The 26,310-nt window shown below is 41.1% G+C and overlaps 1 protein-coding gene across 1 annotated transcript; it reads left to right on the top strand.

Annotated features, from left to right (window-relative positions):
* The first annotated feature begins 2,347 nt into the window (after positions 1-2,347).
* Positions 2,348-26,310, top strand: LOC129818785 (single-minded homolog 2-like). The gene is made up of 11 exons (XM_055875028.1): positions 2,348-3,815; positions 10,169-10,251; positions 10,939-11,028; positions 16,688-16,796; positions 17,679-17,764; positions 20,644-20,843; positions 21,518-21,624; positions 21,975-22,122; positions 22,304-22,469; positions 22,744-23,167; positions 23,804-26,310. The coding sequence occupies exons 1-11, from the start codon at positions 3,641-3,643 to the stop codon at positions 24,625-24,627; spliced, it is 2,412 nt and encodes an 803-aa protein (XP_055731003.1). The 5' UTR covers positions 2,348-3,640; the 3' UTR covers positions 24,628-26,310.

Here is a 26,310-nt window from a genome sequence, read left to right as displayed (position 1 = left end):
AGTACATTACAAAATTAATTACATTTTTAATTAGGGTACACAGTAGGCCTGCAAAACAGAAATTACAGGCTAACAACAAAATAGAAAATGAATGACAGACCTAGATCTATAGCCTAGGTGATGGTTTTCTTGCTTCTTACATCGCATTGAAATTGACACAATGTGGAGGGGGTGAGGGGGGTTTCTCGAATTTGAATCATTCTCCTATTTGTTTAAAATACAATGTTGTACTGCTACAGTGGTAAATATTAAAACAAAAGCGTATTCCAAATTAAACCAAGCCCCTATCTCTCTCTCGTGGTATAAACCAGGGATAGTTGGCTCAGGTTCTTTCAATCACATTCTACTCTCTTCCCCGCACCAATGACCTCCAGACAGACACAGCTGTATTTGTGTCCCATAGGCTATTCCAGACCCTTTTCAGGTGTCCCAACTTTTCTTTTTACAAGAAAGGTCCACTTGTCAGCAAGACACATCAATCAATTCAGGCTACAAGACCGTAGGCCTAATGACAATCATAGAATGGCAAATCACTTTTTGGTGTTTTGTAACAGACGTCTATTTCCATTCATCAAATGGCAGGTGCACGGTGAACTGTTTGGATGCTGGAGTGTGCAGTTCAAGATTCTGAGCAGATTATTACAGCAATTGAGAAGATTTCACAGTCCTGCGACAACCTATGCATGCTATCTTGAACATGAACAATTTATATAATTAGCCTACAGAAGAAATGTATAGTTACAGTAACCTCAAATTGTGGCCATGGATGTGTTGCTCATTTTAATGTTGAATGTTACATTAGTTTGTGAGATAGCCTTAACTTTAGGCTACTTAGGCCTACTATGAAAGTAATATTGAATTTGGTTGACAATGCGACAACATATCAACATTTAATTAAAGGAGTTGTATCTACTGTTTGCATAGTTCCATTTGAGCTGGCTTAATCCCATTCTTCAATTTACATTTTTGGTTGAGTTGGAGAAGTGAATCCAACATAAAATGTGTTAACAAGTTAATAGGCTATTTATTGCATTTCAAAAGTGACATTGAAGTGTGTTTGGTTGTCAAAACAACAAAATATCAACATTTGAAGGACATTAATTTCCTGCTTGGATAGTTCCATCTGTGCCACTGACTTAGTCTGGCTTTAATTCCAATTTGTCTACAAATTAATAATTGATAGGCCTATGTTTTTTTCAAGTCTCCATCTCAACCAAAAATCAAAGTTAAAGAATAGGACCAAATCAAATCAAACTATAAATGTGCTTTAATCAAAGTTTGATTTGATTCAGTCCTTTTCTTTAACTTTGATTTTTGGTTGAGATGCAGACCTTAATGCAACATATCAATGATTAATTTGCAGACAAAATGGAATTAAAGCCAGACTAAGTCAGTGGCACAGATGGAACTATCCAAGGAGAATATGAATCTCCTTCAAAGGTTGATATTTGGTTGTTGGCAACCAAACACAATTCAATATCACAAAATATCATAGCATTTGAAAGCTTGAAACCTTTGGCATATTGTATTGCCTATTTTTTTTGTTGAATTCTGGGTTGAATTGAAACAATAACTGTTGATGACTTTGCAAATGCTATATAAGCCTAAATAACATAATTGATGATTAACGCCTACTGTATAACATTTGTTAAACCTACCCTTAGGAATGACTTCGACAGCAACACAGTATATTTCGTTTTAAGTGGAAATCAAACAACAATCATTCTCATGACAGACCTTTGGTAATAGTCAGTGCCACATATCACAGCTAAGCATGGCTGAGCTTGGGTAAAACCCTGGATGGGAGACCAAAGGGTAGCAGTTGATATATTTACTCTCCAGTAAGATGCGCTACCCAGCCTGTATATATATTTTTTTTATAGTGGGTATAACATTTAAGATCTGACGTTGTTTTAAAGATACAAATTCAATACAGTTTATACACGGGTTGTCTTTGTTGAAATGTGGTTACCATGATGACATGATCCTGTGTATGAAGTTTCACCCTCAAAACAACAGTTTACCTTTATTACTTTTTCAAATTCAATGTATTTTCAATGTAGATTCCACATCACAATATTTTGACAAATTACGTTGAAACAACGTTGACTCATCCAGTTTGTGCCCAGGAGCCTATATGTGACCAGATTAATTAGGAGGAGACATGCAGTCTATTGTCATGTAGTCAGCCCCACACTAGAGTTGATATAGTATTATTTATTTTTTTACAATTTATTTGCACTGAAGCTTGATCCAGGCGGTAAAGATTCCGTGATGTAACTGTGCCCTCTTGCCTGCGCACCGCCCCTCTCCCTTAGTCCGCATTTGGTTCTGCAAAAGGAATTGACGGGTGCTGCTTGGAAAATCGGTCTGTCTTTAAGGATTACTGAAGCCAAAAAACGAGACTTCTTGAAGACGAAAAGGTTGCGTTATTATTCCTAGCACTGTCTGAGACAACTTCGCATGCTCCCCATTGGTAGCCTAGTTAAATATCCTTATCCTGGCGTTGAAATAAGGAAATGGAGAACTCAGTTGATGTCTTCCTGAGTCGATTAAACAAGGTGGACATTACATGGGAAGGACATATAGTCCTTATTCACTAATCATCCTAACTGCAGTGCCAGTGCGTCATCGAAGACAGGTTTCTGGTGGTTATGGCAGCAAACACACTCTGGAATGAAGTGTGAAAAATAACATTCCAGGCGCAGGTAACTTCAAATTGATATGCTGTAAAACATCTACATCATGGACGTCTTTAAATGTGTCTTGGGCATGGATGTTGTAATTATTCGACAAGTTGAATAGTTGGAGAGCCCTACGCATTGCCATTACGCACGAATAATTTTGCGTCCAATTCTTTGCTAACGTTAACAGTAGGATATAGTGTTAATATAGGCTTGCTTTCGTTAATAAAGAGATCAAAATGAGCGTTTTATTTACGCAAATGAATAGGCCTACACATTCGCACCGATGAGGTATAGCGAATCCACCCAAATCGTCTTTTGATGGTGTGCCTGAACTTGAGAGATTTTCTGATACTTCAAGGGAGTCTTTTCTGTTTAAACGGGGCGTTCATCCGTGTGATATTTGACAGTCTACATATTCCCGGAGTTTACTTGCTCAGTAGAGAGCAACCTGTTTCTCATGCCACCACTTGGAGACTGTAGGGAGCCTACTGAAGATTTGTCCTCCCAGACTCTTTTGAATGAAAAGTAGCCTAGTCAAAGAAAAAGCTTTTCAAATGATTACAGGGCTCTGGGTAACAACAGGGTAACGTTGTTTACCACCTATATTGTGTTATGCACAGGCGTCGCAAAGCAATGTTTTGGAGACCAACATTTCGAACATTCATTACATATCAACATGTAGGCTAATGGTTGTAATATTTAATTGGAATTAATTACATGCAACAGGTTGTTTTTAGTGAACATGCAAGTATCTGCAATCTATAAGGAGACAGGAGAGTGATTATTTTTCATCTAGATCGTTCAAGAAATTAAAAAAATATGTTACAATATTGTTATGATGTAATTGGTAAGTGAATTTTCTGATTCAAAGATAAAAAGGAAAAATCTACGTTTTGAGGGCGAAAAGGAAGGTGTTCTGTGTTGCAACGGGCATTAATTTACAACAGTCAGAGATGAAGGAAAAGTCCAAGAATGCGGCGAAGACGAGACGAGAGAAAGAAAATGGAGAATTTTATGAACTGGCGAAATTACTGCCTTTACCTTCGGCCATCACCTCACAACTGGATAAGGCTTCAATCATTCGGCTGACAACCAGTTACTTGAAGATGAGAGCCGTGTTTCCGGATGGTAAGTTATGCTACCACTATCAATTATGATTAATCATAATTAGGCCTATGTCTTCAGGAGAAGAGGCACATGTCAGTTTTTAAAACATAATATTAGTCTTTGTATTATACTTTTAACAAATACATATTAGAAAGGGCCAGAAAATATAAGAAAATGCATGCCTTTTCATTGCGTTAATTTTGAAATATATGTACATTTTTGGGGTCATGTAGATTACCATTGTCATTCCCCTAGTTAATGTTTCTATGGACAAGGAGAGTTATTTGTCGGAAATGAATCTCCAGTAGAATTTGCCAATTATAAATATATGCATCCCACTGAGCACAGACATCAGTTCAACGTCTAGTTGTGATTTACATTTGGATGAGTTGTCAACTAATGTGAATTCAATGTGAAATCCAAAAAATATCAACATGTCAATGGATTTATATTAAATGTTGGGTACCCAATTACGACATTCCTTTACATTGATGACTTTTTGCAAATCCAACCAATTTTCCACTTTGATTCAACGTCATCACACAGATTTTTTGGCCAGGAAACAACGTTGATTCACCCAGTGTTTGCCCAGGGGGATATGACCATGCATGCCTAAAAGTGCCATTATAATTGTCACCAACTTTCCTCTTTCCCACCTGGTCATACAATTTTAAAAAGTACTTATTTTACAAGATTATAACTTCCCATTAATAATGTTTCACTCCTATACATGTGGCTCTAGATTATGAGTTATAATAAATCATCCAATTATGGTCAATAAAAGGAACACTTCGACAGGCTAAACCTGAGGAAAACAGCCCTCTTCCTCTTTTAGAATTAATCTGTCATCACTCATAAAGTCACAGAAACCTTTAGGCACGGACTAAAAGGGCCACCCGTTAGTTATGGATTTGAGTAGCTAAATGTATGACCATTCAGGGCTGGACCATTTCACCATTAAAATCTTGTGGAATCTATAAATAATTAACCTGTATAACAATATTACAAAAACAAAACGTGTAATCCTACATCTATTAATGTCTCGATCATATTTAATTATAGTAATCAAAAATGTGATTGATGTCATTTCAAATATTTGGAAATCAAATAAATTAATATTCTCATCAATTATTAGGCCAATTCGTTGTTGTTTTTATGGAGCAAAATCAGACACTACCCTAAAACAACTAAATAGCCATACTATTGTAATTTAAAATAAACAAAACTTCCATGACAAAACAGAAATGGATTTATGAACTAATTAATAAGCTAAGAACCTACTTCGAGAAAATAATTATGCTGCCTCTTTCAAAAGTACAGACCACAGGCCTCCGTTTTAAATTACATTAATTTACAGGTGAATTATTATTTAAGCACTCCAAGTTATAGCAAATATGATTAGATAGGATTGTTTGATCTTAATTACAACGTTTCACACGAAATATAGGCCTTCGTTTTTAATTAACTGTAGAAATTAACAGTCACTTCAAATTAATAAGTAGGCCAAGGCTAGGCCAAAATACAGTCTGCCGTAACATTTTGGTTTTTACTTTCTCGTTTGACATATTGATTATTCTAACATCAGATGTATTGAATATTGTTTGGGTTTACATGTAATTCACGACATCCTGGTACTGAGAGAGATGTGAACTCCGTCCAACGAGTCTATTAATGGCCACTGTCCCTCACATTTGTAAAATCTGTAGGCTTATTTTGCAAGTAACCAATGCTTGACTTGGGCATGACCTCATCGGAGCTGAGTACCGGCACCATCATTTTCTACTGGTTGAGCGAGCTCCCGTTCCTCTTCTAGAATAGTAAATCAAAAGTATTGTGGGGCACCTGCACCTAAATATAAAGAGTAGGCCTACCGGCACCCAAATTGAGTACCGGCACCTATTTCAGTCCAAGTCAAGCACTGTCAATAACTATTCTGGGGATTCAGAAACTTGGACTCGAGGCAAAATTCAATATGATGCGCAAAAGTTTGTGAAATATAGGCCTATCACCTCACGCAAATTATGCATGTTTATCTCGTGCATTCCATGTGCAACGTGTGCAAATTACGCAAATATAGGCCTAATTTATTTTTAGTTTGAGGCAGTTCTTTAAAAAGACTAATAAATAAGCAAACACATTTTTTCACACCACCTTAAATTGCTTCCACTTATGCCTATAGCGGGGGTGCAAGTGCAACGTCTCTGTCGCAGCTACTTACGTCCGGGTTAGGGTTTGGCCGGGGTAGGCCGTCATTGTAAATAAGAATTTGTTCTTAACTGACATGCCTAGTAAAATAAATAGGAGATTCATGTGTTATAACAGTGCTTCATATAATAGCAGAACCAATTGATCGGGATTGCAGTTGAGACTACATTAAAAATACATGGTGCAAGTGATCAGTGCCATTTGAGATTCTTCACAGATTATTACAGCAATTGGCCTGCAATGGCCTATGCATTTTAATTTTGTAATTTTTAATTTCACCTTTATTTAACCAGGTAGGCTAGTTGAGAACAAGTTCTCATTTACAACTGCGACCTGGCCAAGATAAAGCATAGCAGTGTGAACAGACAACAACACAGAGTTACACATGGAGTAAACAATTAACAAGTCAATAACACAGTAGGGGGAAAAAATTTGTCTATATACATTGTGTGCAAAAGGCATGAGGAGGTAGGCAATAAATAGGCCATAGGAGCGAATGCTATTGATTAAATTAAAATACATATTCATCAATCTACACACAATACCCCATAATGACAAAGCGAAAACAGGTTTTTAGCAAATGTATATAAAATAAAAAACAGAAATACCTTACTTAAGTATTCAGACCCTTTGCAATGAGACTCGAAATTGAGCTCAGGTGCATCCTGTTTCCATTGATCATCCTTGAGAAGTTTCTACAACTTGATTGGAGTCCACTTGTGGTAAATTCAATTGATTAGACATGATTTGGAAAGGCACACATCTGTCTATATAAGGTCCCACAGCTGACAGTGCATCTCAGAGCAAATACCAAGCAACGAGGTTGAATGAATTGTCCGTAGAGCTCCGAGACAGGATTGTGTCGATACACAGATCTGGAGAAGGGTACCAAAAAATGTCTGCAGCATTGAAGGTCCCCAAGAACACAGTGGCTTCCATCATTCTTAAATGGAAGAAGTTTGGAACCACCAAGAGTCTTTCTAGAGCTGATCTTGGTCAGGGAGGTGACCAAGGACCTGATGGTCACTCTGTCACCCTGATGGTCACTCTGAGTTCCAGAGTTACTCTGTGGAGATGGAAAAATCTTCCAGAAGGACAACCATCTCTGCAGCACTCCATCAATCAGGCCTTGATGGTAGAGTGGCCAGACAGAAGCCACTCCTCAGTAAAAGGCACATGACAGCCCACTTGGAGTTTTCCAAAAGGCACCCAAAGGACTCTCAGATCATGAGAAACAAGATTCTCTGGTCTGATGAAACCAGGGTTGAACTCTTTGGCCTGAATGCCAAGCGTCACGTCTGGAGGAAACCTGGCACCATCCCTACGGTGAAGCATGGTGGTGGCAGCATCATGCTGTGGGGATGTTTTTCAGCGGCGGGGACTGAGAGACTAGTCAGGATCAAGGGAAAGATGAACAGAGCAAAGTATAGAGAGATCCTCAATGAAAACCTGCTCCAGAGCGCTCAAGACCTAAGACTGGGGCAAAGGTTCACCTTCCAACAGGACAACAACACTAAGCACACAGTCAAGAACGCGCAGGAATGGCTTCGGGACAAGTCTCTGAATGTCCTTGAGTGTCCCAGCCAGACTCTCCCCATCCAACCTGACAGAGCTTGGGAGGATCTGCAGAGAAGAATGGGAGAAACTCCCCAAATACAGGTGTGCCTAGCTTGTAGCATAATACCCAAGAAGACTCAGGGCTGTAATTGCTGCCAAAGGTGCTTCAACAAATGACTTAGTAATGGGTCTTAATACTTATGTAAATGTGATATTTCATATTTTTTCAAAAAAACTGTTTTAGCTTTGTCATTATGGGGTATTGTGAGTAGATTGATGAAGGAAAACATCAGTTTAATCCATTTTAGAATAAGGCTGTAACGTTGCAAAATGTGGAAAAAGTCAAGGGGTCTGAATACTTTCCAAATGCACTGTATATGATAAGAATAAATGTATAGTTACAGTAACCTCAGAATATAACCATGGATGTGTTACTCATTTTAAAGGGATACTTCAGGATTTGGGTTTATCTTACTCTTCCCCAGAGTAAGATAAACTCGCGGATACAATTTTTATGTCCCAGTGTGCAGTTTGAAGGAAGTTGCTAACTAGCGTTAGCTCAATTGCTAACTGGCGTTAGCGCAATGACTGGAAGTATATGGTAAATGCTATCATGCTAGTAGATACCATAGACTTCCAGTCACTGTGCTAAAACATGTTAGCATTGGCTAGCGAAACGACCTATAACGCCCTTCATACAGTATGCAGACATAAAAATGGTATCCATGAGTTCATCTGACTCTGGGGAAGTAAATAAAGGGCTTCATTGCCAAAATACTGAAGTTTCCCTTTAAGGTTTAACTTTAGGCTATTTACTGTATTAAAAAAGTTATATATCGAATTGTGTTTGGTTGACAGAGCAACCAAATATCAGCATTTAAAGGAGATGTATCTACTCCTTGGATAGTTCCATCTGAACCAATGGATTAATCTCATTCTTCAGCTTTTGTTTTTGGTTGAGTTGGAGACGTGAATCCAACATATCATTTCTTATCTTGTCAACAAGTTAATAGGCTATTTATTGTATTTCAAAAGTGATATTGAATTGTTTAGTTGTCAATGGAACCAAATATCACCATTTGAAGGAGATGTGTCTTCTGCTTGGATAGTTCTATCTATGCTACTGATTTAGTCTGGCTTTAATTCTAGTTTGTCTACAAATTAATAATTGATATGTTGGATTCACGTCTCCATCTCAACCTAACATATACGTTAAAGAATAAGACTGAATCAAATAAAACTTTAAATTCACTTTAAATAAAGTTTGATTTGATTTAGTCCTATTCTTTAACTTAGATTTCCAGCTAAAATGGAGACGTGAATCCAACATATTAATTATTAGTGATGGAACTATTGAAGCAGAAGATACACCATCAAATGTTGATATTTGGTTGCGCTGACAACCGAACACAATTCAACATCACCAAATATCGCTAGATTTGATATCAACCAGAGCTTGAAACCCTAGGCCTATTGCATTGTTTATTTTAAGTAAAATTCTGGGTTGAATTTAAACAAAAGCTGTTGATGACGTTATAAATGCTATATAGGGCTAAATAGCATCATTGAGTGATAAGGTATGGTCACACTTCCTTTGCTCTGTTAAACCTACTCTTTAGAAAGACTATTTAGTGAATCTATTTAGTTTTTTTAAGTGGAGCTCTCTTATCAATCATTCTAACGAAAGCACAATAATAGTCAGTAACAAATATCAAAGCTACGTTGAAGATCTGACGTTGTTTAAAGGTACAAATTCAACATGTTTTATACAATATTTATCTATGTTGAAATTTGGTTACCATGATGACAATCTTGTGGTTGAAATGTCACCCTCAAACAACAGTTGATGACAGTATTTTCCAAATTACAAATTACATTGAAACAATGTTGATTCAACCTGTTTGTGCCCAGTAGGTTGTTTGCATGTCCCAGTGTCCAGCATAATAGACAAATAATATCACAGCAAGTAAGAGTGACTGTAGGAAAAATATACCTTGTTCTTAGTGACATAGGGGATTATGGATGTGGGCATGAGCAAATAATGGGATCTGAGTCAAGCACGAACTAAAATAAAATCTTTAAAAACAGCAAAAGTACTGCATAAGGGTGTGTTTCTGAAATCTACTCTCATATGTGACATCTCCCGTTAGTCCAACCTTATACAGGACTGGTGGACATGTGTGCTTGTAGGATTCTGTGCACTCACTTTGCATCAGCTGCAAATACATACACTACTTTCCAACCTATGTGATTTAAAACAAATACACACAACATAATGAGACAGGATAGAGCAGCTTGAAATCCTTTAGTATTACCAAGGAGGAGTAACTGTATGTTATACATTACAAGGTTCAATATTTCTCAAACCATTATGAGCAGCATCTCAAGGGACAGTTGTCGTGATTGATGCCCCCTTTAATGCTGGCTGGTGTCCATCTTTTCATTTGGCGTAGAAGACATTGTCATTAACCCGTACCATTGAGATTGCAGTATCTGACCAGACCAGTCAAAAAATAATGTCAGGCTATATATTGGGTCCTCTTCATAGTGTACTCTTCTCCTGGAAGCAGCTCGGTAATGTATTCTACACCTATTGTGTGTTTCCTCTACAGGGCTGGGGGAGGCCTGGGGCCAGCCTACCAGAATCAGCCCTCTGGACAACATGGCAAAAGAACTGGGCTCCCATCTACTGCAGGTGGGATATTTTCAACACAGATATATGACCCAATATACACAACACAAATATGTAACACAATGGTGCAGTACTATGTATACAACGTACAGTACCAGTCAAAAGTTTGGACACACCTACTCATTCAAGGGTTTTTCTTTATTTTTTATTATTTTCTACATTGTAGAATAATAGTGAAAACATCAAAACTATGAAATAAAACATATGGAATCATGTGGTAACCACAAAAGTGTTAAACAAATCAAAATCTATTTTATATTTGAGAAAAGTAGCCACCCTTTGCCTTGATGACAGCTTTGCACACTCTTGGCCTTTCCTGCGTTTGAGCCAATCAGTTGTGTTGCGACAAGGTAAGGGTGGCATACAGAAGACAGCCCTATTTGGTAAAAGACCACTATATGGTACTGTATGTATTTAGGACAGTAGTGTCTGAAGAGGAAATGCCATTGATGTTTCAATGTTTTTGCAATGGAATTTGTTGGCTTTGCCAAGAATTTGTAGTGGATTTCATGCCATGATTAGAGCCAGATGTGATAGAACAGAGTGTGGTTTTTGAAAGACTACAAAAGAGTAGACATAAAAGGCTCTCTTAAGCAATGTCTAATATCTACAATTCTAACTGACCTTCTATGCATGTTATTATACAAAATGGATGGTATATTTTCGGGTCTAACACGTTTTGTTCCCCAGACTTTGGACGGCTTCGTATTTGTTGTCGCTTCAGACGGCAAAATCATGTACATCTCTGAGACTGCGTCAGTCCACCTCGGCCTATCCCAGGTAAGACATCACTCTGCCTCCATTTTGGTCCTGGGCCATTGCGTATGCCACAAGCTTTGTGTCTGCCTCCCTCAACACAACCAAGGTCAACTAAGGGGCATCTGCCTCCTGATATGCCTGTTCAACCATTGATTTGACAGTCAGTAAAACAGACTGCAGAATGCTACGCAAAGTTTGCCTAAGTTCACCTAGCACAGATAATTGAGAAGGTATGGGGTGGACACAGAATATGATCTGTCAGTCTATTCTAGGTGTTGTTGAGTTATTTTCCTTTGTGTTTGGGCGCTGTTCATTTTACAATTTGTAGGCAGTCCACCCACTCTGCCCAGAGAGCGTGAAAACAGGCTTTGGTGATGAAATTTCACTTTACATCTTACCAAGACAAATATGATTCTTTATGTTCTGAATCTATCAGTGGGGTCTTTCTCTAAAATATCATTACCAATTCAAAAAGTCGGATTCCGTAACCTAATACATCTGATAATAAGCACCAAGCTCTGTTGATAGAGTGGTGCCACTTCTCGCAGTGACTTTTGAGGATTTGACATGTTGTGGTGGTCTTCTGCAGAAAGCGAAATGAAGGTGGTAGGAGCTGGAAAAAAAGAGCTTGCGGTACGTTGATATCTCACAGAGATACGCTTGTTTTTCTGATACATTTTCACGAAATAACAGGAATTTTGCATTAATGTGAAAAGCGTATACTAAAATATGAAAACACTACATGTCATATCTCAAAATCAATATCTATCTTACCTCTATATTGTTTTATGTTCTCTGGATTATAAGAAAGATGACGAGTTCAACCGTGAGCCTGTCAGTTTGCCTTAATTCTCACACAGCATCCAGCCTAGCTGACACAATGTTATTTTTCAGATTTTTCTGATCACCCTGATCTTGGCCATTCTACAAGGGTTTTTCTGAGTATCTACACAATTATACTGAACAAAAATATAAACGCAACATGTAAAGTGTTGGTCCCATGTTTCATGAAGTGATATAAAAGATCCCAGAAATGTTCCATACGCACAAAAAGCTTATTTCTCAAAAATGTTCTGCACAAATGTGTTTAAATCCCTGTTAGTGACCTTTCTCCTTTGCCAAGATAATACATCCACCTGACAGGTGTGGCCTATCAAGAAACTGATTAAACAGCATGATCATTACACAGGTGCACCTTGTGCTGAGGACAATAAAAGGCCACTAAAATATGCAATTTGTCACACAACACAAAGCCACAGATGTCTCAAGTTTTGAGGACGATTTTTACGCGCTTCAGCACTCAGTGGTCCCATTCTGTGAGCTTCTATGACCTACCACTTCGTGGCTGAGCCACTGTTGCTCCTAGACGTTTCCAGTTCACAATAACAGCTGACAAACTGCTTGTTGGAAAGGTGGCATCCTATGACGGTGACACGTTGAAAGTCACTGAGCTTTTCAGTAAGGCCATTCCATGTTTGTCTATGGAGATTGCATGGCGGTGTGCTCAATTTTATACACCTGTCAGCAACGGGTGTGGCTGAAATAGCCAAATCCGCTAATTTGAAGGGGTGTCCACATACTTTTGTATACTGTATATAGTGTATTTTATTCTGTTTTCCCTGCCTTAACTGAGGTCCAGGCAGTTTGACTGAGAAGCAGTGTATCGTTGCTGGTTTGGCTTATATATATTCCATTAGGACAGCGTGATCAGCATTTTTCGCTGCTTGACATGCCCACTTCATCAGTATTGGTGTTCCCCCAGAGAGAGATGCTCTGTCTAACTAACCCACTCTCCACACGTGGACTCCCACTGAATCATCTCATTATTCACACGCGGTGACTGAGAATAGCGAAATGGAGTCAGCGGCAGCCTCCCTCAAAACAGAGGTTTATCCTTAAAGTACTGTCTCTGATGTGTTATAGTCTTGGCCTCCACTTCGAGCATACCGTCATTCTATCTGGTTCACTTTCCAAAAGGGTAGAACGTAGACTTTTGGGGGTGCCCTAGAAGTAGTGGTCCTGACCTAAGCAACTATTTTATGAATCAGTTTTTTTAAATGTAGGTGCCCACATTGATTTTAGTTGAGCTACTTACAGTATAGGGGTGTTCTGCTTATGAAAGTGACCAGAACCTAAAGTATGGAACCGCTGTCATCCTAACACTGCACTCATGTAAAGAGATTGTGTACTGAGCTGTGGATAGCAAACAGAAATGCTGATGTCTTGAATGTACCTCCCCTAAGCAAACTTGGACAGACACATTGACGGCTGTGCTCAGAAAGCATTCGAGAGAACAGGGGGCTGAGCAACAGCAATAACTCAATCCAATAAAAACAGCCCAACCACCCACTCTGAATGTGGCGCTCTTGCACGCAGGCCTGATGTAAATTATGCTTGTGCACACCTGTGTAAGCTGTCAAGCTTATTCAAATGGACCATCCACTGTTGTTGATATCTTGTGTGTGTGTGTGTGTGTGTGTGTGTGTGTGTGTGTGTGTGTGTGTGTGTGTGTGTGTGTGTGTGTGTGTGTGTGTGTGTGTGTGTGTGTGTGTGTTGGAGTGTCAGTGTAGTATGTGTGAGTGTGTGGGTAGGGTGAGTATGCAGGGCCAGTGCAAGTCAGTGTGTGTGTGTGTGTGTGTGTGTGTGTGTGTGTGTGTGTGTGTGTGTGTGTGTGTGTGTGTGTGTGTGTGTGTGTGTGTGTGTGTGTGTTTAGTGGGCTAAGGTTAGTGTTGTTTTAAAATTAACTGTGAAAGACAAAACAGTATGTTGAGAACGCCTCTGTTTAAACACTGAGGTTAACCCATCTTCCATTGTAAAATCTAGATGCCTGTTAAGTATCAGTAACCCACATATCTTAACTTACATTGGTGCTTTTACACACCAGTGGCGGTCAGTGCCGTTTAAGATGAGGGACGATTTTTTTTTCCATGAGCATGGCCTTATTTCTATTACATCATATTGTATGACTCTCATTCACATTCCATTCACCCAGTTCAATGTAACAGCGATAGGTTTAGGCTACTACATGATACTCACATTTTCCATATACCCATCATAAGGTTGCTACAACCTAGCCTATGAATGACAGTTTACAGCGTCGGTGCACACAGGTCGAGAGACAAATTTGAGGTGACAGACAGTGAGACATGGACAGACAGTGACATTCAATACTGTTTTGCACAATCTTGTCTGCAGTTGCAAACAAGAGTTTATATTGGACAAATTCAGGTATGTTTAGCCCTGTTTTGTTCCGTTTGTTTCCGTTTAAGAAATGGTTTTCAACAGAATCAGCAGAATGAATACACCCCTGATCATTCGTAAACACAATTCACTTTCATAGCAGCCACGCTGTATTCCTTCTCTCACCTCTTCCCTTCATTTGTGAACTTCCATGCACAACACATCAGCTGTGTGTGACCAGGCAAAAAAAAACATTCCAAGCCAAACCGCTACACACAGCCTACATTGTTGTCACCATATTAGCTAAAGTAAAGTCATAGTCAGCATAGCTAATAGCACTAACGTGTTAGTAAACCCACTACAATCATGCAGTAATGTTACAGTGTACAGTCAGTAAGCAGTAAGTGTGCGGCTCTCCTTTATTTTTAAGTTTTCTACTCCGCTAGCTAGCACCTCGCCTAAATAGTTGTGTGTTTCTTTTTCTTCTAGATCAATAAATTAGTAATATCAAAAGCTTACCTTGACTTGGAAGAGTTCCAGTGTCATGTTGGGAAAGTCAAAGCCAGCTAGCTAACATAGCATCCCTCTGTTTGAGCAGGGTGTTTCAGTAGGCTAAACTAGCTAGCTGCATTTGCTAGCTAAGTAAGTGAAACTGAAACTGGAAAAAAAGTACGAAATCTCTATTTCTCTCTTGCTTCTCCTTCATTTTGGAAGATATTCATTTGTTCAAAACTGTTCAACTATTGTCTTTCTCTCTCTTTGAGTCAACTACTCACCACATTTTATACACTTCAGTGCTAGCTAGCTGTAGCTTATGCTTTCAGTACTAGATTAATCCTCTGATCCTTTGATTGGGTGGACATCATGTCAATTCATGCTGCAAGAGCTCTGATAGGCTGGAGGACGTCCTCCGGAAGTTATCATAATTACTGTGTCTATGGAAGGGGGTGAGAAACAAGCACCTCCTAGGTTTTGTATTGAAGTCAATGTACCCAGAGGATGACGGAAGCTAGCTGTCCTCCGGCTACACCATGGTTCCACCCTAAAGAATGCTGTTGAGGCTACTGTAGACCTTCTTTGCAAAATAGTGTTTTAATAAATTATTTGGGATGTGATTAAATTGAGTATAGTTTTATCTAAAAAGGATAGCTTTTTAATTTTTTTTACAATAAAACATTTTATGAAATTCACTGAGGAGGATGGTTCTCCCCTTCCTCCTCTGAGGAGCCTCCACTGTTACACACATATTTCACTTGTTGCTCCTGAACACCATTTCTGTGACACCAAAAAGCAGAGCAGTCCTCTATGATCAGTCCCAATGCTCTCTCACTACAAGCATGGATTACTCGAGCCTAACTCCACACTATAAAGAAACCAATTTGTTGTTGAAGTGGGGAGCAGTGATCCGCTCGCTGAGTGACCCAGCCCCCAAATTTGAGAGGTAAAATAGATCAGAGAGGAGCCTAGACGGTGTTCTGTGTTCTCATGCAAATGATTGGTTCTTTCATAAATTAACCCAAGTGTTTCCTGACATCATCCACCTTTGAGGCGGAGCTGAAAGTGATGCAGAGATCAATTTTTGTCCCCTTCCTCACTTCCAACACACACACATATGCATGTACCCATGCAGGCACAGGCACTCACACACACACACACTCACATGTGCGCACGCGCACACACACACACACACACACACACACACACACACACACACACACACACACACACACACACACACACACACACACACACACACACACACACACACACACACACACACACACACACACACAGTCAGTGTCCCCCTTCAATAGGCATTTCTCTTTGATAATGTAATCCCTTGTAATGACAGAGTATCATCCTGCTAAATGATCAAAAGACCTCAAAACACCATTCAGAAAGACTCTGTCTTCTTCACTGCTGTTTTAAGATGGCGCCAGAGAAGAAGGCAGACGTTTTACGTGCCCCAAACCGATTGTGTTTTTTTGTTTGTTTATTTGCGTTGTTTATACCTTTTTTTTTCTTATTCTTATCCATATTTTTTTTAAACTGCATTGTTGGTTAGGGGCTCGTAAGTAAGCATTTCACTGTAAGGTGTTGTATTCGGCGCATGTGACTAATAACATTTGATTTGATTTGTTAGGGATGACATGTCACTGAAGAAATGATATGCTGGTCTCTAACGTATATAATGCAACTTGTCATTTTCTCAAATTTCAGGCTGATGAAACTTGATGTGATGTGATTAACCGGTGCCCCCACACATTGACTCTGTACCGGTACCCCCTGTATATAGCCTCGCTATTGTTATTTTACTGCTGCCGTTTAATTATTTGTTATTTTATTTTCTATTTTTTATTCATCTCATTTTTACTTTACACTTATTTTTCTTAAAACTTCTTAAGCATTGTTGGTTAAGGGCTTGTAAGTAAGCATTTCACCTGTTGTATTCGGCTCATGTGACAAATAACATTTGATTTGATTGATTTGTTTCCGTCAGGTGGAGCTGACGGGCAACAGTATATTTGAGTACATCCACCAATCAGACCATGATGAGATGACAGCCGTTCTCAGCGCCCATCAGCCCCTCCACCATCACTTCCTGCAAGGTGCCTAACATGCTAGATTCATTCACTCTCCTTTTCTATTTTCTCTTTCTCCTTTTTTCTTCCTCTCTTTCTGTCTTTCTTATTCTATCTCTGTCTCTGTCTTTCTTTCCCATCCCTTTCCCTTTCTACTTCTATCTCTTTGTCTCCGAACCAAGTCAGTTGATCACGATTTTCCCTCATGCAAAATGTACTCAACTCTCTGTACGTTTAGAAGCAACAGTGTTGCTACTTCAATGAGGTCTACCTCTACCGTAAGAAGGAAGGCAACTATAACAACGTAGTACTTGTGTACAAAGTACAATGTGTAGCACCATGATGCATAATACAAGACAATACTAAGGCAGCCTCTCTCTCTCTCAGAGCAGCAGGCAGGTTTTCATTATGTTAGTCTAGGAACAGCATCTTAAGTCTTATGTGATAACAGCACTCGACATTCTGTGGAGTACCATCTTTGGGTGAGTTTAATAAGACCCCCCCCCCCCCCCCCCCACACACACACACACACACACGCACGCACGCACGCACGCATGCACGCATGCACGCATGCACACACACACACACACACACACACCACACACACACACACACACACACACCACACACACACACACACACACACACAAACACACACTTGGGCTAACAACATCCACATTTGGTATTGGTATTTGGTATTTTATTAGGATCCCCATTAGCTGTTGCGAAAGCAGCAGCTATTCTTCCTGGGGTCCACACAAAACATGAAACATGACATAATACAGAACATTAATAGACAAGAACAACTCAAGGACATTTAACCAGGGTTTGTGTGTGTGACTGTGGTGGTGAAATGTTTTTATTTGTCTATGTCTCCTCTCTCTCTGTGTGTGTGCGTGTGTGTTACAGAGTACGAAATTGAGCGCTCTTTTTTCCTGAGGATGAAGTGTGTATTGGCCAAGCGTAATGCAGGACTGACGTGTGGAGGATATAAGGTACTACTATAATGAAATTAAATATTTGAAATCACATTTCTTAGTTACTGTATTCCATGACAATCTGCGTTTCTGGAAGTAGTAAACATTTCATGAATATCAATACAAGAGAGAAAGTAGCTAATTCAAATTAACACCTACAATTGAAATGTGTCAGTTCAAAACAAATATTTCTTCTTTCTTCTATTTTGAGATTAACATTTTCTTTGTTCAATTAAGGCTATAATGTTATTATAGTGTTATTACAGTGTTCGCAGGTTATTTGAAACTGCATATTGTTTGTCTGAGAGTCTCAGCAGCTGCAGCATTTCCACTTGACTCACTCAAATCTCCAACAACAACTACCTCTTCTAAAACCCAGTCCACAGTCGTTCCTCCACCATCCTCCTCTCTGGATGCAACGGCAATATTCTTCACTCTCTACTTCTTCCCTCTCTTCCCCTCGTCCCCTATAATATACATCACCTAGCAGATTGCAATTGATATCTGTTGTAAACTTACAGTTGAAGTCGGAAGTTTACATACACCTTAGCCAAATACATTTAAACTCAGTTTCACAATTCCTGACATTTAATCCTAGTAAAAATGCCCTGTCTTAGGTCAGTTAGGATCACCGCTTTATTTTAAGGATGTGAAGTGTCAGAATAATAGTAGAGAGAATGATTTATTTCAGCTTTTATTTCTTTCATCACATTCCCAGTGGGTCAGAAGTTTACATACACTTAATTAGTATTTGGTAGTATTGCCTTTAAATTGTTTAACTTGGGTCTGTCACGTTCCTGACCTTATTTTCCTTTGTTTAGCTTTGTTTAGTTGGTCAGGACGTGAGCTGGGTGGGCAGTCTATGTTATGTGTTTCTATGTTTAGGATCATTGGTAATTAGCCTGATATGGTTCTCAATCAGGGGCAGGTGTTTTACGTTTCCTCTGATTGAGAACCATATTAAGGTAGGCTGTTCACACCGTTTGTTTGTGGGTGATTGTCTTCCGTGTCAGTGTTTGTACCACACAGGACTGTTTCGTTTGTCTAGTCTGTTCCTGTTCGTGCATTCTTCGTTATATGTAAGTTCTCATGTTCAGGTCGGTCTACGTCGTTTGTTATTTTGTAATTTATCAAGTGTGTTTCGTGTTAGTCTTGTTTCAATAAAATCTCATTATGTATTCCACAAAAGCTGCGTTTTGGTCCGATCCCTGCTCCTCCTCAGACGAGGAGGAGAACAATCGTTACAGGGTCAAACGTTTTGGGTAGCCTTCCACAAGCTTCCCACAATAAGTTGGATGAATTTTGGCCCATTCCTCCTGACAGAGATGGTGTAACTGAATCAGGTTTGTAGGCCTCCTTGCTCGCACATGCTTTTTCAGTTCTACCCACAAATGTTCTATGGGATTGAGGTCAGGGCTTTGTGTTGGCGACTCCAATACCTTGACTTTGTTGTCCTTAAGCCATTTTGCCATAACTTTGGAAGTATGCTTGAGGTCATTGTCCATTTGGAAGACCCATTTGTGACCAAGCTTTAACTTCCTGACTGATATCTTGAGATGTTGCTTCAAAATATCCACATAATTTCCCTCCCTCATGATGCCATCTATTTTGTGAAGTGCACCAGTCCCTCCTGCAGCAAAGCACCCCCACAACATGATGCTGCCACCCCCGTGCTTCACTGTTGGGATGGTGTTCTTTGGCTTGCAAGCCTCCCCCTTTTTCCTCCAAACATAACAATGGTCATTATGGCCAAACAGTTCTATTTTTGTTTCATCAGACCAGAGAACATTTCTCCAAAAGTACAATCTTTGTCCCCATGTGCAGTTGCTGGCTTTTTTTATGGCGGTTTTGGAGCAGTGGCTTCTTCCTTGATGAGCGGCCTTTCAGGTTATGTCGAGATAGGACTCATTTTACTGTGGATATAGATACTTTTGTACCTGTTTCCTCCAGCATCTTCAAGGTCCTTTGCTGTTGTTCTGGGATTGATTTTCACTTTTCGCACCAAAGTATGTGGTACCTTCAGGCGTTTGGAAATTGCTCCCAAGGATGAACCAGACTGGCTGATTGGCTGATTTCTTTTGATTTTCACATGATGTCAAGCGAAGAGACACTGAGTTTGAAGGTAGGCCTTGAAATACATCCACAGGTACACCTCCAATTGACTCAAATTATGTCAATTGGCCTATCAGAAGCTTCTATAGCCATGACATCATTTTCTGGAATTTTCCAAGCTGTTTAAAGGCACAGTCAACTTCTGACCGACTGGAATTGTGATACAATGTGAAATAATCTGTCTGTAAACAATTGTTGGAAAAATTACTTGTGTCATGCACTAAGTAGATGTCCTAACCAACTTGCCAAAACTATAGTTTGTTAAACAAGAAATATGTGGTGGTTGAAAAGCGAGTTTTAATGACTCCAACCTAAGTGTATGTAATCTTCCGACTTCAACTGTACATTGCCAATAAACAAGCCGTTTATGTTAAGTAGTAGAATAAATCATTTGTGTGCACTGGGCGGCCGCTACTGAATGGCCGGACAAGCATAGGTTAACAGGAAGTGAGGAAGATAAATAGCGCCATTAGCATCTAGGCACGTGGCTGTTCCAGGGAGGGAGGGCTGGAGGGGAGCAGTGGAGGAGGGGGAGGGGTGGAGAGGGGCACTTAGTGGGGTGCAGGCTGAGTTTGAGCCTGCTCTTGCTTTTGCGGAGTTAGTGAGAGCAAGTTTGTTGTATCTCAATCTACCGTATCTATCTCTCGGATCCACCTAAATGTGGACACAAAATCACATTCTGGACACATAAGGCAAGGTGTAAAGCCTCTTTGTCTAGCTATATCTATATCTGTATCTATCTCTGTATTGCTGTGTAAAGCCCCTCTCATCTCTCTGCTCCGCAGGTGATCCACTGCAGTGGATATTTGAAGATCCGTCAGTACGTGATGGACATGGCGCTGTTTGACTCGTGTTATCAGATCGTGGGTCTGGTGGCGGTGGGCCACTCCCTGCCTCCCAGTGGTATCACAGAGATCAAGCTCCATAGTAACATGTTCATGTTCAGGGCCAGCCTGGACCTCAAGCTCATTTTCCTGGACTCCAGGTATGGGAGTGAGGGGGCAGCAGCTACTCTTCCTGGGGTCCTGCAAAATTAAGGCAGTTTATACAGTCTCTTATGGCATGTCTTGTGGGGTATGCATGGGTGTCCGAGCTGTGCGCCAGTAGTTCAAACAGACAGCTCAGTGCATTCAGCATGTCAATACCTCTCATAAATACAAGTAGTGATGAAGTCAATCTCTCCTCCACTTTCAGCCAGGAGAGATTGATATGCATATTATTAATATTAGCTCTCTGTGTACATCCAAGGGCCAGCCGTGCTGTCCTGTTCTGAGCCAATTTCAATTTTCCTAAGTCCCTCTTTGTGGCACCTGACCACACGACTGAACAGTAGTCCAGGTGCGACAAAACTAGGGCCCGTAGGACCTGCATTGTTGATAGCGCTGTTAAGAAGGTAGAGCAGAGCTTTATTATGGACAGACCTCTCCACGTTTTAGCTACTGTTGTATTAATATGAGGGAGGGAGGGAGGGAGGGAGGGAGGGAGGGAGGGAGGGAGGGAGGGAGGGAGGGAGGGAGGGAGGGAGGGAGGGGAAAAAACATACAATGTATGTAAAATGAGACAGAAAAATAGAATTAAAATAAAAAACAAACACAACAAAGGATGTGAACATCATGATTTAAAATGTTTTACTTTTGACTCCTGAACTCTGGATTCAAGGGTGGCTGAGTTGACGGGACACGAACCCCAGGACCTGATCGAGAAGACACTGTACCACCATGTGCACGGCTGTGACGCATTCCATCTACGCTTCGCTCACCACCTCTGTGAGTCAGTCCCCCTCTGTGAACACATTGTGACACTTCTAACTAAACAACCCACACTCTCCTTGAGAGGGCTAGTGTTTCTGTAAGTGGCAACTGTGGAGTTTCTCACAGAATATGCATGCAGGTTTAAGAGAAATTAAAAGGATACAGTATTACTGACTCAAGGTATTCATGAGTATGTCAATGGAACTGAGCCTTTTGCAGTCACTCTCTCCCAAGCATTCTGTATGCATTCTATAGCTATATGTGCACTTCTCTTTCTCTCCCTCAGTCTTTTATTCAGGCACAGTGCAGTCTGGGATTTGATCTCTCACCCCCATCTTTCTCTCTCACCCCTCCCTCTTCTGCAGTGTTGGTGAAAGGGCAGGTCACCACTAAGTACTACCGTATGTTGTCCAAGCACGGGGGCTGGGTGTGGGTGCAGAGCTACGCAACCATCGTCCACAACAGCCGCTCCTCCAGACCCCACTGCATCGTCAGTGTCAACTATGTTCTCACGTGAGTCAACACTTTTACCTTTTGACCTGAGTGGTGCTGTAACAGGTGAATCATGTCCTAAAAAAACATACATTTAATAGTCTTGGGGAAGAAAGTTTGGGTTTGTAAGGTGGTGCACCCGGTGTGTGTGTGTTATGCTAATCAAAGCTGTTCTGTGCTGAATGTATATGTCTCGTCACAGGGATGTAGAGTATAAAGATATGCAGCTGTCTCAGGAGCAGAGTCGAGCGGCCAAATCCAGCTTGGCCTTTAAGAGTGGCCCGGCCTCCTCTCAGGACCCCCGCAAACAACTTAAAGCCAAAGCAGTCAAGATCAAGAGCAAACTCAAAACAGCCCCCTACCCTCAGGTACTACTGCTCCTCACACCAAGTTACTAATAATGTTCATATGCACATACAGTAGCCGATGTTATGATGAATAGCTTTTGCCAGCTTGGAAAAAGAGGAGACACTATTCACAATCAGTAACTTTCCTCTTGAAAAGGAAAATATAACAAAGTGACTTGTTGATTCTTTGTCATAGCTCAACAAATGAGCTGTACTCAGCACTGTCTTCATTGCCTGTCTTTGATAGAAAAGAACAACACCACCATAACCTGCTGTCTATTGCCTCCACCTCCAGCCCAACATCACCTACCATCCAGACAAGCTGGACTGCTCCCCCCAAGGAGAGGCCTGGAAGGAGAGCCCCCCCTACACCCTGACCCCCTGCCAGGGGCAGAGCTCTGGCCCCTCTGGAGGCCCAGAAGCTGGAGAGGTCCTGTGTAGCATCAGCGCCCCGTATGGCCTCTCCTTCCCCAACCCATATGGACACCTACCCCACACGGACTCCCAGAGGAGGTTGCGACCCACCCAGGGTTTCTCTACCACCTCGCCCTCCCCGGCTTCCCCCAGCCTGGCCTCCCGGCAGCTGCTCAGTTCCCTGCAGGATCGAGGGGGCGAGGGGCGCTGGAGCTGTGCCAATGCCAAAACCCATTCCGGTCATGCCCTGAGGCCCTCTGTTGCATCGTGTGCCATCACCACTGCCACTGCAGCAGCGTATTCTGGTATGGCTCTGGTTCAAAAGCATGGAGAAAGGCGGGCTCCCAATCAGTGCTGAGGAACGCAGAGCTCTTTCCATAAGCTTTTAAATGCACCACTAACTGATATAATCAGTTTACACTAGCATTGCTACATTTAACCAGAAATGGTACACTGTAACTGAAAACTGTAATTGATACAGTAATTTGGGGTATTATCAACAATCAAATACTGAGAAACATTTTACTGCAGCATACTGTACATGATGGTGCATTCTGGGAACATTTGTGGGCGGGGAAAGAATTGCTATATTTCAAATGATACTGTAGTTCAGTCTCACAGAATATAGTACCGTACCGTATTTTTTGAGTGCCAAAAACCTTTTGACTACTAGTAGATCCATGGTATTATTGTTTCTGGCTCATTAACATATTTTGAGGCGTGCCTTGTAAGAGGCTATATTTGTTGCACCATTACTAAAAGTCCTGTACCAATTGAATTGCTATGTGGTAGTAGTGCCCCATCATTTAAAAATGTATAAGGGACAGATTGGTGTGGCAGCAAGTCTTTAACCAGCGACTTACCAAACTTCTAGAGGTGTCTGGCTATAGCCTCTATAGCATTTTAGTCTGAATCTCATGGAGCATTTCATTTCTTCACAGGCTCTACAGCGAGCAGGGGGTACCCCCCCAGCGAACCCCTCCATGGCGTCCTCTCCAGCTGCGCGACCCTGCGCCCTATCAGCAGGTACAAGGAAGAGCCCTACGAGCATCACACGCTTGGCCAGAGGAAGACCACAGAGGACCGCCTGCCCTCCCAGTCACAGGCCACAAAACAGGACAGCAAGCTGCCGTTCAATCGAGACCACCTCCACAAGGGCTCAGAGGGAGGTGGTTGCATAGTAGGGGAGAAGCCTTTGTCCTGTCCTCTGCTGAGTAGCTCTGTGCTGGAGAAGGCGAGCTATAAGCAGTCCGGGTCCCTCCACGGCCTGGGCCAGCCCTTCCCCATGCAGGTGGTGCTAGAGCAGCGCAGGAGGCTGTGTATGATGGAGTCCCCCTACAGCCACAGTGCCACTGGCCCCTTGGAGAACACGGACAGCAATTGGGAGCGGAGGACCCCCAAGCTGCTGGAGCCTGAAGCGGGGGAGAGGAGGATGTGGATGGGGGTTGGAGTTGAAGTTGGGGTTGGGATGGGGGTGGGAGTTGAAGTTGGGGTTGGGATGGGGGTGGGAGTTGGGGCAGGCCTGCCGGCCCAGGCTCCGTACATGTCTTTGAACCTCCACCACGTCTTGGCCAAACACAGCTCCTTCCAGGCCCCGCCCTACGCTGCCCTCGGCCATTTGTCGGACAGCTACGGTTACCGTGGTGATGAAATGGGTTCTTATGGCTACAAGAGCCAAAGCCCCGCCTCTGGCTCCTCCCCTGAGACCCACAGGGAGATCCCTCATTACATCGGCACGTCCGTCATCATCACCAACGAGAGGTGACACAGCCTGGGGTTGAAGGTCAAGAAGGGACAGACACCCTTAGACTTCAGCCTTTTTGGTCAGAAACAGACCATGACCAAAAGCTATATCAGTGACTATGTTACTGTGTCAGACATAAGTCGAGTCACTTTCTGGGGACCCCCATTTCTGTTTTTCCCGATGCTTTCTACACAGATAAACCAACATCAGACTCCTGTAAGGAGCAGCCAGGAATTTCAGGTTTCTTGAATATATTATATTTTTGGCATACAGTTTAGCCAATAGCATATGTAATGCATTGTCACATTCTAGTTCAAAGCCATTTCTTTTGATAAGACCTCAATCACCTTTGAGCCATACAGTACATAATTTGAGGTACAAATTGCCTGTGAAGAATACACCCCTCTAATGTTGTAACTCATAGAGGTACCAATCCTACAGACCTGAACAAGAAGAGACTATAGAATGTAGCATGAGTTCAACCCAATTTGCAAGCTAGTTCAAGTGCAAACTGTTTCCAATGCATGGATAAGTTATGCCAACCGAAAAATTACAGTTGCAAAAGTATTGAACGTGGACACTGTCTTGCAAACAGTAATGAGGGAAAATGTCCTTCATCCTCTTTTGAAGTTGGAATTAATTTGGTTTATTCTACCCATGGCAGAGATTGGAAACGTAATGTGTTTATTTATTATTGTGCAACACAAAGCAGCTTGCTTATTTATGAAGGAAACCAGGGTCTAACAAGTATAATGAAAAAAAATCTACTGCATTGGGGGAAATGAAATGAAATAAAACAAGGTAGTTTGCTTTCATTCTGAATAAACAATTCAAATGAAATGTCATGCCAGACAGTCATTGTCCGTTTCTATTTTCAGCTCTTTATTCCTCAGAATGCATCGTGAATATCATCTGGTTATTGAAGAGGTCTGTGGACATTGCTGTGATATCAATCACGTCAAATGTCGGAATATGGAGCACTTTTATATAATAGTTACATATAACCTTCTTGCTTACTTTCTATGAGGTCATCTTGAAATACACCTTACGTCCTCCTGCCTGTATCCCATCAACCTGGTAAAATGGGCCCTCCAAATGTATGTATGTGGGAGTGTGTTCTCCCAATGACTGCAAGTAACTGTCCATCCACTGTGGTCTTCTGTATCCATACACCCCTCCACATTCCCCTTAGGACACATATAGACATTCAGGGAGTTATTTGGACAAGCCCGTCACACATCCAGGGGTCCACATCTACACAGTCCGATGACAGCCAAGGACCACTGGAGACACTCCATGTTTACACCTAAACTCAAACCAGCAGAAGCTCTGAAAGTATTAGGCACTTCCATAAAAAAACGGTATTATTCTCATATCAGTGTTATGTACAGTATATCAACAATGGTCCCATTTATTTCTAAAGCCACCTTAAAGAGCCACAGTGTAATTTGTGCTTTATGAATTTCAGAGGTCAGAAAATGTACAATGTAACACCAAATAAACATTACAGGTAACCACTGGGTTTTGCATGTTTCAAATAGAGCATAAAAACATTCAAATACAATAATGCACCTTTCACTAGTTTTCAAAGCCTCTTGAAAGTTTATGTAAATACTGTATGTCCACTCCATATACTTGTTTTCCCTGCTAGTCTTTTAGGTTTCATCACGATGGGATATGAAGTCAGTCAACCATTCCCTATCT

Source organism: Salvelinus fontinalis, chromosome 2 (assembly GCF_029448725.1).
Source record: "Salvelinus fontinalis isolate EN_2023a chromosome 2, ASM2944872v1, whole genome shotgun sequence".
NCBI lineage: Eukaryota > Metazoa > Chordata > Actinopteri > Salmoniformes > Salmonidae > Salvelinus > Salvelinus fontinalis.
The sequence above is the reverse complement of the archived record's forward strand: the minus strand, read 5'-3'. Positions and strand labels throughout refer to the sequence as shown.